This window comes from Ursus arctos, unplaced genomic scaffold (genome assembly GCF_023065955.2).
Source record: "Ursus arctos isolate Adak ecotype North America unplaced genomic scaffold, UrsArc2.0 scaffold_1, whole genome shotgun sequence".
Classification (NCBI taxonomy): domain Eukaryota; kingdom Metazoa; phylum Chordata; class Mammalia; order Carnivora; family Ursidae; genus Ursus; species Ursus arctos.
This window is the reverse complement of record NW_026622763.1, coordinates 48126584-48140270: the sequence shown is the minus strand read 5'-3', so window position 1 is coordinate 48140270 and position 13687 is coordinate 48126584. Positions and strand designations below refer to the sequence as shown.

Sequence of the window (13687 nt, the reverse complement as noted above, 5' to 3'; positions counted from 1 at the left end):
AAGGATTTGCAGTAATTGGGGGGAATCCAAACTGGACCCGTACTGACTACATGAATTCCTGTGACATGCTGCATAGTTTATATACACATACACATGAAATATGTTAGCTCGACCATGAAAAGAAATGTTGGCGTGGTGACGCAGGGCCTAAAGGACCCTGTGACGAGTGTACGGAGTAGCATAGAGCAGTCCTAGTGAGAGGGGAGCAACAAATAAGATGTCACACCGAAAAGTGCTGTACTTGCCCTTCTACCCTCATCCACAGAGCTTGGTAGGAACCTTGCCATTCTCGCAGCTTCAAGGCTGGACTGCTTGCCTTCTCAGCTCCTGGATGCCTGGAGTCTGTAGAACCCGGCTTCATTTCCTGGTATATTTAGCGCTTGACCAAGTGCCTGCTATGCAGGAGAATCTCAAGTAATTTTGGTTAATTAATGGATAAATAACATATATGAACAGGCTTTGGAGTCCATAAGATTCGTAGTTAAGCAAAAATTGCTATTTCCACTCTTTAGTTTATAACCAGAACAACCCAAATAGGTGAGTATCAGATGCTAATGCTGAGACTTCTTGTTGTCCCTGACCTCTGGTTTCAGATATTTGAATACATGGAAGTAGCCTCGATATCTATATTGACAATCTTCTAAAATACATTATATTATTAAAATACAACACATTAGGCTCATACATTGGAATATGTTAATATACATTAAGCTAATAACACTCTAATTATTTTATGTTGTAGAGCTCCCTTTAAATTTTGATTTGATTAAATAAATCATATTTGCTAAAATTTTGAAAATCTGAAGTTTTCTAGTGTGATATCTGGTCAAGGGGTTACCTGCTTCAACCTCCCTGCTATTAGAAATGTAAGAAGACCCAAAGTCAGACGTGTTCAGGAGCTAGAGCAAACAGTGGGGACTTCAGGAAACCAGACAGTTCTGTCTGTTCACGTTCAGTTTTAAAAAAACAACAAAACCTCTGCTGGCCAAACAGAACATGTTTCTGGGCCAAATGTGGGCATTGACTCACTGGCCCTGATGTCTAGTCTCCTGCCAGCATAAAGATTTAATGATTCCCAGTATATTTGAATTAAAGTAACATATGAAGTACTTGTTATAAAATAGAGGCAAGTAAGGCCCTGATAAATTTGCTAATTGATCTTTCTTTCTGGGAACATGCACCTTGGGCAGTTTAGAGTCAATCTATGAAATTGTACAATACCAGTTTGTATTATCCGAAAGTGCTCTATTTTGTCATAATATGAGAATATTGACCAGCCAATAGTGTCATAAAATCTAGTAATTATATGATAAATCTTTCAAATACAGTAAGTAAAAGAACAAATTCTCTCAAGGGTGTTTTTTTTTTCCATCTAATTATCTAAAATTGACAGTGGCAATAGAAATTAATTTGAATTTCAGGAGCTAACAAAGAAATGAATTTCCCAGTTGAGGATTTTGGGAGAGAAGATGGCCCTCTCTGCATCGCCTGGCCCTTTGTGCTGGCTTTGGCAGCCTCGCTTGCCCTTGTGGGTTGAGTCTGCTTTTGTTTCTCAGATAGCAACTGTGGCATCGGCTTCCTGATGATAGCTGGCCTTCCCCGGGCAGTGAGCACGGGCCCTTGGTAACAGAAGCACCATGGATAGATCACCGTCCCTCTGTGATGCTGATGCTGTCTCCATTTCACATGCTGTCTGCACCGGGCATGCAAGTGTAGTGTCTGCTGTACGCGCATGTAAACGTGTCGTATGGCACAGAGTGTAGAACACAAACATAGCAGATATTCTCTGTCTTCACTTGAGAGCAGCCCTTTGCATTTATTATGTTGCTATATATTCTGGGAACTAGAGCATATATGATTATATAGGATGATTTAACCCTGTTGACACATTAGGAATGTTAAACAGCTTAAAGAAAAATGTTACCAATTACCTTCCAGTTTCTGTTCTAAACGATCACTGATCTATTACAGGCACACAAAGTAACTGGTTAATGGCACACAAACATGGAATGTTTCTCTTTGGGACCAGAAATGGCCAGCATGGCCCTTGTGCAATTTGAATGCGACTCATCCTCCTGATCTTCAGGAGTCCTGAGAATAACAGGCGATGCTGTAAACTTTAATCATCGGGAATGTCCTTTGCTTTGGCACTGTTTTAGGGCTAGCCGGCAATGTGGATTTGCTTGATTATTCCATTTTCAACCACGTTCTGTGAGCCTAGCTCCTCACTCAGGTGTAAGATCTTATTGATACTGTAGAGGCGGTGGTAACACATCCAGATGCTTTAAGAGATGATTAGTCCATAGGAACTCAGTCACTGCCTACTGTGTGCCCTGTGCCTACTAGGTAGACACCTTAGTTCAATACACTTTTTGTAGTGAAGTTTCTGGTGGCATCCAGGAAGATGAGATTATGAGCCCACAATGTTCCAGTCGACTTCATAAAGCTACAGTGCATGCAGAGTAGAGCCTCTCACCCTAGATTCCATGCTAAGGCATCAGTTTATCCCTGAGAGAATTTTATAAGGTGTATTTTTGTACTTCCAAGAGTAAGGACAAGCCCCAACATAAGCCCACCTTATATGGAATCTCACAGTCGAGAAAGATTCCTTTTTCTTTTCCATTTCCTTCATGTTATTCCATGTCATTCATGATAAAATGGGATGAGTAAAATGATGCAATACCACAATGTCTCTGGATGTACAAAGAATATACAGTGGCTCTCAAATGTTTTATTCGAGATCCTGGAAATTGGGCCACGTATGAAAGGGCAAAGGAGAGTGCTCTAGAGCACGACCTATATTTCCGATGATCTTTGGCTGAGCAGCGGCATCATGGCTACCGCTGATGGAGTAATTACTATGTGGGGGCTAAGCACGTTAACGGCCACAGATCTGAAAGATAATTTTACCGTCAGCGACACGCTCCCACGAGCGCTGACGCATGCGCACGCACACTCTGAGGGCAGCCTTAGGTGTAGCAAACTGCAATTCAATTTAGATGCGTGTTTGTTCAGCAGCCATACTTTGAGGTGCTCCCTGGCTTTAGAAGGCGCTCGAGCCAAACCTCCTTCCAGGTTATTACCAGCTGCTGAGCCAGTTTCTTCTTACCCAGCTGTAGTTCTGGACGTTTGTGATAATGTCAGAAGGCCGTGGGGACCATGTCCTCTCCCTTGTAAAAACATAGGGGTTCATAATGGTTCTTTTGAGCACATTGCCATTTATCAGTTTCTCTTTACAAAGTCTTCGAACAGACTTCTCACTTATTACCATGTTCATTCATAACCTTTCAGTTAAGTGATTTTGGTTATATTCACTTGCTACAGCCTGTTCAGTCCCATCTTTATGAGATTTCTACCTCCTGTCACTTATCATTGAGAAACTGCATTCTTTTATTCAGCCACATTTTCTAAGAGAATGAATCCGTTGCTATCAAATGATCAATGTCATGTTAAAGGAGTTTCTTAATAGCATAAATTTGAATAGCACATCTTAATAGTCCAACAAGCTCAAAGGCTGTTTGTACCAAATAAAAGGTTGTGTCAAGTGCTGCCTGTTCAACCTTTGCCATAAATTCTGACTCAGTAGCTACTAATGATAGAAAAGGATTGATGATGGCCGGAATTAACCTTGGCAAGAAAGAAAAGCAGTGTCATTGGGACCCGTTATGAGCTAACTTACAGAGGTACATTTGAGGATTAAGTCAGGTGGTAGCCAAAGGGCAAATGTTTTTTGGTTCCCCAAAAATGAAATAATAATTTTGTATAACCTCTGTTGAATAAATACCAAGATGCAAAGTATATATGGCAAAATATATTTTGCATTGCCTCTGATTTTTCCTTCTGATAGAATCTGAATTGTTGAATTAAAACACGCGTGGGTGATTTTTGTAAATGAAAGCTATCTTTTACATTGTACTGGGTTGTTGATTTTTATTTTATGGTTACTAATGCATATTCATTTCACATTTGGACAGATACAGCAGATGGCGTATCTCAGGAGCTCTTCTCTGCCGGCTTGGTTGATGGTCATGATGTGGTTATAGGTAAATCATTTTTTAGTACACAGTGTCATTTTGTTGATCCATCAAATGGAAATGCATTTAGAAACAGGTTTTCATAAAGGAATAATTTCCTCTGGAGTTTTGAAAATTTCTTGAATTCTTTTATGTGGAAGAAGCATATATGAGTCATATTTAATTTTCTTTTTTAGAAAGCTCTTAATGTAATTCTCTCGCATTTAATAAGAACTTCACTTATTAGAAATATAACAAAGAGCCTAGAAGATCCAAAAGTCCACGACATAGCAAAAATGCAATACTATAAATTCCATGCACCAAAGTACAGGAATCTCCTAGGTCCTTTGTCAGAGTTCTCTGTTCTTTCTTTGGGCACAGTTCTAATGAACTTAGATATTAGTTTTCCCAGCCATTCACAAGATTCATCACAAAGTCTTATGGTTGGATGGGACTTAGAGATCATGCAGGCCAGTTCTTGCATTGTATAGACAAGGACGTGAATGCCTAAAGGGATTCCATGGGTTGTCTGGGGCCACGCAGCTGGGTTGGGGCAGAGACACTTCACTCTGCGCACAGGGCTCTAGTTCTTCTGCTTTTAGGATGCAGAGATAGCTGATGGGTCAGGGGAGCCTGCTAGACACAGATGTGCTGTCAGGAGCAGGGCATGACTGGCCGCCTCCCCAAAGGCCGCGGGAGGCAGAGAAACTGTAAGAGGCAGATGCTGTCATCTAAGAAAAAGTGTAGCCTGGTTCCACCCAGGGTGAGGGTGAGAAGCTCCACACTCCTCGGATAATCCTGAGTTTGTGAAGATTTTATAATGTAGTCGGTCTGTCGCTAGGTATTCCTATTGATGACCCTAAGTAATTAAGACTAGTTTAATATGTTATTAATGTTATCTATGACATGAACTAATTGTATTGTTAGTAATTATCAGGAAAATTAGGGTAATGTGTATTATGATAAAACTTTCTTTAAAAATAACCAAAACTGATGCTTAAATGACTTATATATAATGTAGGGCATTATAAAATGAATTATTTTAGGGATTATCTGAGGTTTTAGTGGGAGATTAGGATTCTGAGTAAAGAATCTATTTGTAATATGCTATTGATATACAAACCGATATGTCATAAATGTGAAGATAGCTTTATAATTAGAAATAATGAAGCTCTTTTTCCTTTTAACTGTGTATGGTATACGTATTGATTTCACAAGGAAGCTCTGACCCCTCTGCCAAGTGTTGCATGTTATAAAGCGATAGAGACATATTTTAAAGAAAAGTGGCACACACACACACGCGCGCGCGCTCACACACACAGACAGGTATGTGTGTTTTCTTTGTGTATTCTGTCTCTCACACATTGCTTTATCTTGTGAGATCCCATGGCCAGCTGAATTCTTACCAAAATGTTCAGCCCAAAAGCGAGGGGGAGTTGAGCAATGAGGGCAGCTCAGCTTTGGTGTCCACCGTAAACTCCATCTCAGAATTCTTGATATACAGTCCCTTGATATACATAGATACTCTTATTCTCATTAGAAAAAGTGAGCCCACACCTTCGTGTTGTACTTGACCTGACAAAATAAGGAGAAAGTTAACGGCTTGATCAAGATGCCTTGTAAGGTGTGTTTTCCTTAGCAAGAACTGTGGTCCATACACGAAGCAGCCTGAATTAAAAATAAGTAAAGATAATAACGTAAAAAAACCTTCTTTTAAAAACTTACTAATTAATGTCCGTTATTGGGCAAGAAGTTAAGGATGAAATAGTCTTTTGAGTTGAGTTGATCCTGGCCGGTGGTAGGGAACATGAAGATTAAGAGACAGTCATGGAAAGATACTAGGTCACATCTTTTTGTAAGCATGGGCTTGCTTCATACCTTCAGTCAAATTTAGTGTACTACTTTTTTTTTTTTTTTTTTTTTTTTTTTTTTTTTTTTTTTTTGCCCCAGGCTTAGCTGAATCTGAACTAAAGGATTTTTGGTTGTTGAGTTTTTTAAAGGTGGAAATTGGGGCATAATTCCTGTACAGCTTACTGTGTTTTAAATACAATATGAGAAAGCTTCTATTTTTTTCATACTTTAATTACTTATTCTGCCAAAAATTTTTGATTTTGCCTTTGTTCCCCGTCTTGGAGCTGAAGTGTAGGGTGTTGGAATTAGACCAAGCATACAATTCCTCCTTCTCTGATAGCAGAGAAATGCCTTACAGGGATATGACAGCTATGAGTTACAGGGTTTGTGTATTTTATTTGATTATCTCATCAATTCCATAAGGTAGAAAGGACAGGTTTTTAATCCATATTTAATGGGTGTAAAACGGAGGTGAAAAGAAGTTTCTGGGATGTTGTAACTTGTCATGGTCTTTGAACTTGGCTTTTATGACTCCAAGCTCAGAGCCTAACCCTTCTCTGTGTACAATCGGTTCAGTGTCTTCAGCCTTGAAAAGTAGATCCAGATCCTTTTAAATGATGGGTGTTTGTGTCTTCTGCGGGGCCGGGGGCGGGGGGGGCGGCGAGCGAATAACATATTGTTACTTGTTTTTCATCAGTAGTTGATTTATATTTTAATTGCAGACTATTTGATAAACAGATATAAAGTGTGTAATTCTGTCTCCCTGAGCCTGTCCCAGCAGCTCTGTGCTTTCTCCTTTATCCTCTGCTTCCCTCTTTACATTTTTATTTCTCGAATCTTACAGGAAGCCCTCTTTACCCCTCCGCCAACTACAGCTATTTCTCCACCCCTTTACAGCTAAACTCCTCAAAAGAATTGCCCCTGACTGTAATCCCTTTTCTCCCTCTGTCTCCTGAACCCACTGCAGTCAGGCCTTTGACCCCCTCCGCTCACCCTGTACCTTTGCGAACCTGCCCCTGAGGAAGGCTCCCACCCGCGCAGGATCTGTCTAAGCAGAGGTGGGCATGGCTGGAACGGAGTGAGCCGGAGGCTGGAGGGAGGGTCCCATCCGTTCCTTGGTTCCTCAACCTGGTTGGTTCGCTCTCAGTCCTCCCCCTACGTGGCACCTCAGCAGCGCTGGGCTGAGTTGACCGTGTCTTCCTCCATGAGAGCTTTTGCCGTTTGGTTTTTAAGATTCCATTCTTGGTTCTCGTACCTTATTGGTGTTTCCTTCTCAGTCTTTTTCACGGGTTGCTCCTCATCCCTCTGACCTGTAATACTAACATGCTCAAGGACTCAAGTTGGATTGTGCTCTCTGTTCTGTAGTAATCACTCACTCCCTTGGTGATCTCCTCTAGTTTCATGGTATTAATGTTTTCCTTTTCTAATTCCCAAATGTGTATCTCCAGCCCAGACCTCTCCTTTGAATTCCAGACTCCTGTCCAGCTCCCTTTGGGGCATCTTCCCAGGGAAGGCTGGTAGCACCATGGGTTTCTTAACATCAAAATCCAGCCCCTGCTCTTTCCTCCCAGCCTGCCCCTCCCACTTCCCCTGGCCCTGCTCCCTGGGTTGATGTCCTCTCCATTCAGGTGCTCCAGCCAAAAACCTGCCTTGGCCTTGACTCTTTCTCTCCTACCAGACGTCCAGTCTATCCAAACGTACCCAAGATCCGGCCATTGAATTCCCATCTTGTTTCCCATCCTGTTTCAAACCTCTCTCATCTCTCAGTTGAACTGCTGTATTCATCTCACTACTGGTCTGCCTGCTTCTGTCTGTGCCTCCATTCCGCCTGTACCCATCACAGTAGCCAGAGACATGCACGTACACAGTAAGCCAGATGCAAAGGGCCACGTGTAGTGTGGTTCCGTTTATATGAAATGACCAAGATATGCAAATCCATGGAGTCAGAAAGTATTTGCCAGGGCCTGAGGAGGACGGGATAAGGGGAGTGACTGCTAATGGGTACAGGGTTTCTTTTTGGGGTGATGAAGTTGTTCTGGAATTAGAACTGGTAATGGTTGCACAACCTTGTGACTATACTAAAAGCCACTGAATTGTGCACTTTAAAAGGGTGAATTTTATGATATGTGACTTATATCTCAAAAAAAAAAAAGCCAGATCACATTAATGCTTTTAATAAAAACTCTTCGAATGGTTTTTCCATCCTAGATCTCAGTGGCTTACAGTCCCTTGCATGATCTGTCCCCTGTCACTTCTCATACTTCATCCCTCACTTCTCTCCCCCTTGCTCATTCCACCCCAGCCATACTGGCTTTTGTTCTTGCTTTTCCTTCTGCCGGGACACTCCTTCCCGAAGTACACTGTCTACCTCCTAGATCTTAAATACTGCCTCTCAAAGGGGCCTCCCTTGACCAGCCTACTTAAAATTGCAACCCATCTGCCACCCTCCACCCCCCTTCCTCATTTAATCCTTTGACCCAGTCTCTCTGGGTGTAATAGGCTGTCTGTTTCATTTATTTAGTTAACTACATAGGATTTTCCCTGGGGCATAAGTTTCTTAAAGGCCAGGATTTTTATCTGTTTTGTTAACTGCTATGCTCCAACTGTCCCAAACTTTGTACTTCATATAGTTGGCACTCTAGAAACACTTGTTAGAGATCAACAAATACCATTTTTAAATACACAGGTATCTCATAACATTTACTTCAGAAACAAGGTATTTTGAGCATAGGATCCTAGTATTTTAAGAATCTTACTTTTGCGAGTGCAGAATTCAAGTAGCATTTTAGAAATATGAAATATGTTCAACTTGACAACTGTACAAAAAAAAAAAAAGTAGTCCATTTCAGCTTAGACTGTTGGCCTCTAGAGGTTTGAATGATTTGTGTATTTTTCCATCTTCTGTAATAGAAAGCAGCTAACATTTAAATAGATTAAAAATCTTTTTTTCCCCTTTGGAATTTTCTCTTGAATTAGAGTAAATGCTTAGGGCAACATAAAAAAAAGAAAGAAAGAAAAACCCTGAAAGAAGCAATAGTATATGTTATGGAGCAGTAAATGTTACGACTTTTACTATAATGTAGCAAACATACGTTACAACAAATCTTCAGCACCCAGCTTCGGGGTAATCTGCCTGTAGCGTGGGAACCTTTACAAACCACGGTTTGGATTGAAGAAGGAACGGTGTAGTGACATGGAGTGATTGCTTTTGTGCAGAGGTGCAGAGATTAAATGTACTGTGTGTATGCTGAAATCATAAACCCGCTTCCGTTGTGCTGAAATGGAGCAGTACCTTAGGCAAGAAACAGGAGACATTTTTAGGCCTCAAGTCAGTGGAAACTGATAGGACTGGCAAGGCTTCCTGGGGGAGTTTTGGTTTAAAAAAATAAGTTAACTTCGTAAGATGGAAAAGCCTGTGATCTGCGTGTATAAATTTGCATGCCTTGCCTGGCTGGGATAGCTGATAAATCAAAATAGACCAGATCTGAGTCCCCATTTCAGTTGTTTCAAAGAGGGATCCCAAGGATTACCGATAGTGAGGCAGCAGAAAAACTTGTTTCCTTTGCCTTCTAGTTGAAAAACTGCTGATCGGAAGTTTTCTCTGCAATAGCAGCACAGGGGAGGGGGGAAAACAAAAAACAAAAAACTCCAACTCATGTACAAAAGACAACAAAAGTTCTGAATTTTGTTGAGGCCTTGTGATACGTGATATCTTTGAGTCTCCTTTGAACGAGTGTTGGAACCTCAGCAGTAGAAGGAACGCCAATGGGTGTGTGAAGCTAGCCAGTGGTCCGTCCTGCTCAGCAGCTCCTACGAAAGTCCGATCCAGGGGCCTGGGTTCCACCGTGAGTGAACGCTGGGCAAGGTAGCTGCCAGGCAGCTGCCTTCTGGAAAAATGCCTGCTGACTGTTTTTTGCCGGGTTTTTATACCATTTCCTGGCTTTTAGCTACACCACACACACACACACACACACACACACACACACATACATATACACATATATAATTTTTTTCCCCTTTAAGTGGAGTATAGAACCAGCTGTTGGAATTTCTGTTTCCTGAGAAGGGAGCTGTCTTCCTGCATTCATTTGTACAATTTCCTGTGGTGGAGATGGAGCCTAGCTGACTTCGTTATCACTGCACTAGAAGCTGATATTTAGCTATATAGATTCTCAGAGCTCTCTCAGCAGACTTGTGGACATACTGTTTATGGCCCTGGAGTGCTCTTTTCCTGCACACGAGAATCCTGTTCACAACCTGTCTGCCCTTCAAGATACACCATAAATGCCAACTCCACGAAGGCTCTCTGCTGCTTGCCTCCTCCCTAACAGATTCGGGGGGGACAGCTTTTCCTTGTGAACGCCGGAGACCTGTACTTTACCACGTTTACGGACATGGGGCTTTCTTCCTGCTGTACTTCCTGGTACCTGCTTTCTCTTTGGAGGTTAAAAGTGCCTTTACGGCAAGGTGTGTCTTCTGTTTTATCGCATCTGTGCCGTTCTTGCCACACTTAGGCACTTAGGAAATACGCCTATGGATACGTGAATACACTTAATTGCATTTGGCAGACTTAATGCTGGAATAGCCCCTGGATTGATAATTTGAACAATCCAAATATTGTACCTTCTCAAAACTGAAGAGTAATTCGCCATAACTGATGTTTTCCTATTTCTCTGCCCTTCACCTTTTTCTCTTTCATAAGAATTGACTTTTCATGTAACTTTTGGGAAAGAAATACAATTGGTCTAGAAGGCCTTTTTTCTTCTTATACTTGTTGAAGCCGCAGTGTTTGTCTCAAAGCACGCACCCTGAGATGTCCTTATCACTCTTATCTTCGGTGCTTATTAAAAATGCACATTTCTCGGTTTCAGTCTAGAGCCACAGAATCTGGAATCTTGGGCTTCTGAGTGTAGAAATTTGCATTTCTGAGTTAGAAATTTGCTAACAAGCACGCCAGGTAATTGCTATCCGCAGTAGGATCTCATGGCTGCTGCTTTGGTTTCTGCTTGTAGTAACCTTGGGAGACTTTTAGCTTATTGCATCATCTGTGTCTTTTTTCAATCTCACTGGTCTCTGTTGCTTTCCTGCCTTATTTGATTCTCTTCTCCTTTTTAAGAGTCTGTTTTAAAACTGTGCCAGTTAACTTTTTTAAATTGAGTGTTTTATAAATGGCATAGATGTGTGGAGATACCTCATTGGTATAAATTTTTACCATCATGAGTCAGTACAGTTTTTATTAAACTACGGCCGTTCAGGATGCCGTCGGTCCTCCTGGTGGCCTTCAGCTTCTGCACTTCTAGGTCATGGCAAAGTATCTTTAGGCTCCAGAGTGAGCAAGCAGAACCTTTGCTTGTCCGTGAGCAGATAGTTGGGTGTGTGAGGCGCTTTGTTCCCCAGCTGTAGCCCGGGATAGTACTGTGTGCTGAGTGAGTTGGGCTTTCTTGAGCAGCAGTGTGCTTTTACAGCGAAAGTCTGGGGAAAGCGTGAGCATATTCTCTTATACTCAGTTCAGTGATGATGCTGTGATGTTTACTGATGTTGAAATTCAGTAAAGGAAAACTTCCGTTAAAAAAATATTGTCTCTATTATACAACTGGACTATGATTTTAAAGTGGTGACAGATAATAAAAAAGGAAGAAAACTCCTTAAGCCCTTTCTGGGTTTTCAACAGGCTTGGGGTTAGTTGAATGATGTCAATAAATACAGTTGAGTGATTCCTGATTAAAAGTTGTCTGTATGTTAAGTTTAACAGTCTAGGGAATTAAGGACTGTAAGTGGCTTGGGAGAACTATACTGATTGCTTTCCTTATATATATTTACCAGAAATAAATGTTGAGTGGTTTAATATGGCACAGGGTTACCATTTTCAGGAACACACCACACTACAAATTTGATTGTAGCTCACTGCTCCTGGTTTCCCAACCATCTTTTTTTTTTCTTTTAAAAAAATCTTTATTGAGGTATCATTCCCAATATAGGAAAAGTTCTTTTAACATGAAAAATTAGTATACAGAAATTACTTAAAAATATTTACAAGTCTTAAACGGGTCTATCGAATATAAAAGTATGATGCTTTCAGATGAATGACTACCATTTCTAGCTGAATTAAAATACTCAGAAATGAGCAGTTTGGAAAGGGCTGTTTGCTCTAGCAGTGCTGGAAACAGGTCCGTATAAATGTGCAGAGCACATACACACTTTCGACATTAATTTAGTCACAGACCTAAGTTAATGTATTTTTAAGTTTGATTGCAACAGAAAGACAGACTGAAGTAAAATATAATTCTTACTTTAACAGTATAATTTTTATAGTTTGGTGACTATACCCCTCCCCCCTAAAATTCAGGGAATTAAACGGAAGAAACATTTTCTTAGGAAACCAAGTCAGAAAATAAAATGAGCTGCCCAATGAATGATGAAATTCATTGTCAGCCCCACCCACCCCCTCTGCTTACTTATCTGCAAATTCTAATGCGAAGTGATGGACATTCCAGAGATAAGGGTTGGCCAGACTTATTGTTTATAAAGATGTTCTGATTTAGGATGGAGGGGGCAATTTAAAATGACCTTTCAGGGGTACCTGGGTGGCTCAGCCGGTTGAACGTCTGCCTTGGGCTCAGATCATGATCCCAGGGTACTGGGATTGAGCCCCGAGTTGGCCTCTCAGCTCAGCAGGGAGTCTGCTTCTTCCTCCGCACCCCCACCATGCTTGCACTCTCTGTCTCTTTCTCTCTCTGAAATAAATTTTTTAAAAATCTTAAAAAAAAAATTACCTTTCAAAGTATGGGCAAATGTTATTTCCAGGAACTTCTAGAAAAGCATAAAGTAACACCTGTAATTTCCCCAAAGGTGTTCTCAGTTTCTGTATTACATGATTATGAATTAGTGCAGCAGTAAACCACACCGTAAGCCCTAATTTTCTAATTAACTGTGTCACTTTTTATTTGGTTAGGAGTTGTGGATCCTTTTTAAAACCGCTGATACAATAGACTCCAGTTAAGATCTCTACTTAATTTCACTTAAATGAAACGAGAGCTTGCAAGTGGATTAGTCTTAGATATTCACTAAGTTAGCAGAGTCTTGCTTTTTTCAATTCCTTTAAATTGTCCTGCTTTAATTTATGTTAATCTATATTTTAACTCTAGAATCCAATATGCCTGAGGATTACGTTCAATCCAGCCAAACTTTCTGACTGTAGAATTACAATAAATTCCCAAATAACCAGTCCCTCCTTGTAGTGAGAATACCTTTCTGGTGAAAGTAAAATAGGCTTATTCTCGTGCAGGAAACCTAGTCTTTCTAGTATTTTTTTTTTTTTAAACACTACCAGGTGTGTGGGGTTTAAATTAAATGGCTCTTTTCCTAACAGTCTGCCCTCTTAGATTGATCTGTCTATAGCCAGAGTGAGTGAGTGAGAGAGGGAGGGAGGGAGAGAGAAAGTGTGTGTGTGTGTGTGTGTGTGTGTGTGTGTGTGTGTGTGTGTGTGTTCACCCACTTCAGAAATCTCTGGGCCCACATGAATTTTAATGATTCCATCAATAGTACAGTATTGTAGATACTTGAACATGCCCAGTTGTGCTTGTTAATAGATTGACAGGCAAATCTCCTAATCCCAAACCAAATCTCTATTTTTTTTCACTCTACTAACTGAGATGAAAGAGAAGATACTGCCTCCTAATTTCTTATATAACAGAAAATAGAACTTGTTTACCCAATCAAAAGTTTTAAAGCCAAGAAAGAAAATTAGGTCAACGTTTTTGACGCAATGTGGGTTTCTCATCACTATTTTCAGCTTCGTGTCTAATTATAATCTTAAGTTTGAT

General features: G+C 40.7%; 1 protein-coding gene across 5 annotated transcripts in view; it reads left to right on the top strand.

Annotated features, from left to right (window-relative positions):
- STK39 (serine/threonine kinase 39) overlaps positions 1 to 13687 on the top strand; it is a 440397-nt gene that overhangs the window by 379729 nt on the left and 46981 nt on the right. For all 5 annotated transcript variants that reach the window (XM_026492623.4, XM_026492622.4, XM_057318301.1 and 2 more), the window contains one exon: positions 3975 to 4043. In XM_026492623.4, the coding sequence (XP_026348408.1) occupies positions 3975 to 4043 (69 nt within the window). The remainder of the gene's footprint in view (positions 1 to 3974; positions 4044 to 13687) is intronic.